General features: G+C 59.3%; 1 protein-coding gene across 1 annotated transcript; it reads right to left on the reverse strand.

The window, feature by feature from the left end:
• Nucleotides 1-280: 280 nt before the first annotated feature.
• Nucleotides 281-1,842, reverse strand: CHLNCDRAFT_137530 (hypothetical protein; the record flags this gene model as incomplete). Its single annotated transcript, XM_005842615.1, has 5 exons — nt 281-332; nt 554-794; nt 928-1,132; nt 1,225-1,288; nt 1,796-1,842. The coding sequence occupies 5 exons, from the start codon at nt 1,840-1,842 to the stop codon at nt 281-283; spliced, it is 609 nt and encodes a 202-aa protein (XP_005842672.1).
• Between the last annotated feature and the right edge of the window lie 125 nt (nt 1,843-1,967).

Below are 1,967 nucleotides of genomic sequence, written 5' to 3' on the forward strand. Positions count from 1 at the left end.
GCCAGCAGGCGGTGATGATGACATCGGTGCAGATCGGTGCAACGCAACCCCACGCTTGGCCCGCACAGTTGATTGCGGGCAAAACAGCTGCATTGCGTGCCGAGTTGCTGCGCCTTCAGTTGATTCTGGTGGAGGTCAATAACTTGCGTGCCAAACACTTGTGATTTTTTTAATCAAACATATATGCAATTGCCCAGTCACAGCCAGTCACACAGGAGTGTCTGCCACTGCAGGCCTGCACAGTCACAGCCAGTTTGTTCCTGCAGGCCTGCACAGCCAGTCACAGGCAGTCTGCCGCTGCAGGCCTGCACAGCCAGTCTGTTCCTGCAGGCCTGCACAGCCAGTCACAGGCAGCTTGCCCTACAGCCAGTCATTTGCTCCCTTTGAGTGCATGTAGGTCACATTGCTAATACCCCATGGTCAAATTTGAGACAGACCAACCAATCCAACTGGCAAACACTAAAAGAAGTTCATGCGGCACCTAGTTTCAAACTGAACAATTTCCTTCTGCTGGGCTTGCGTGAGCTGCTGCTGCAGCTTCCAAGAGCCGCACCGGTTGATGATGCGTGTCGCAGGCAAGCCATCATGTCCCTTCCACTCTCCCACATTGCCAGTGCTGATGTCGGCATCAACAACCGTCATGAACTCCTTCAGCTGCTCCCACGTTGCCCCTGCTGCGTTGGGGATACGGTTCAGCACTGTTGCCGCTGCCTCCTCTGTTGCTGCCTGCTGCTGCGCTGCCTCATTTGCCTGTGCCGCGGCCGTGACCTCATGCGGGCACTTTCCTTTGGTCTCTGCGGAATTGCAGCAGCGGCCGGCATCAAGGGCCAAGAATCAGGTGGCGGGCATCTGGCCGGCGGTTGTAGGCCTGCGAATCTAAGGGCCTGCCTGCACCCTGCTGTGTGTCCCATCTGCCCCCTAACTTACCCTTCCAGATGTGTTTCTTGATGAGGTCGACATCTGTGCTCAGCAACCAACTGTGCAGGTCGGGCCACTGCTTGGTTATGCGCTCCAGCACTGCAGCAGCAAAGCCCACCTCGCCTTCCTTCTTCCTTGGCTTCCGCACCTGGCAGATTGCCGGATTCCACCGTGCCATATGCTCCTCTTTAATTGCCGCCTCGAGTGCCACCATCTGCAGGGGCAGCATGGCAGGGTATTCCATGATTAGGCAGCTTAAGAGTAATAGGCAACCAATGAACCAGCTCGATAAAAGAAGGAACAAACCTGCTCAGCGGTGATGCGCGCAAGCACCTCGCGCGGTCCCGAGGCGGCCACCGGGATGTGCTCCCTGCATTCCAAGGACAAACAGAATGGGGTCGAGGGAGCAGCAGAGAGGGGCTAGAGGGGTGGGCCAGGCAGGCGCAGGGAGAGCGGGCAGGCGGGCTGGGCGGCACACAGGCTGGCGCCACGTCAGCACATTTTCAACCCAAAAGGACTTCAGAATCGACATCAGCGCCCTCACAAATGGGCGGGTGCAAGTTTGCAGAGCAATCTGAGGGGGCTGGAAAAGTAGATGGCTGCTGATGGAGGCCTCCACCCCCCCCCGAGAGACGCTCCCGACAGCCATCTGGTCCAGATGGGTGACTGGCAGCCTGTCACCAAATCCCACCAAACTTGCTGGGCACACCCAAGGGCACCGTAGGGGTGCAGGGCAGGGCAAGTTGAGGCTGCAGAGGGCATGGTTTCGTGGAACCGGCGCCCCGCCGGGTGCCATGGGGCAGCAGCGCATTGCCGTGTGCCCTTGCACCCTCGTCCCAACGCCCCCGCACTGCCCGCCCTAAACCAATGAGCTCACCTGCCATCTGCAGTCGCGGCTGCCGCATTGCCCTCATCATAGAGCATGTGGTCTGCAAACTGCTTAGGCGGTTTCCGTACGCGCTTGCCCAGCTGAGCGCCCAACGGCGCGTGCTGCTCCGCTGCCGCTGCCGCAGCCGTGGCAGTGATGCATGCAGAAGCGTCAACCTCCG

This window comes from Chlorella variabilis, assembly GCF_000147415.1.
Source record: "Chlorella variabilis unplaced genomic scaffold CHLNCscaffold_197, whole genome shotgun sequence".
Classification (NCBI taxonomy): domain Eukaryota; kingdom Viridiplantae; phylum Chlorophyta; class Trebouxiophyceae; order Chlorellales; family Chlorellaceae; genus Chlorella; species Chlorella variabilis.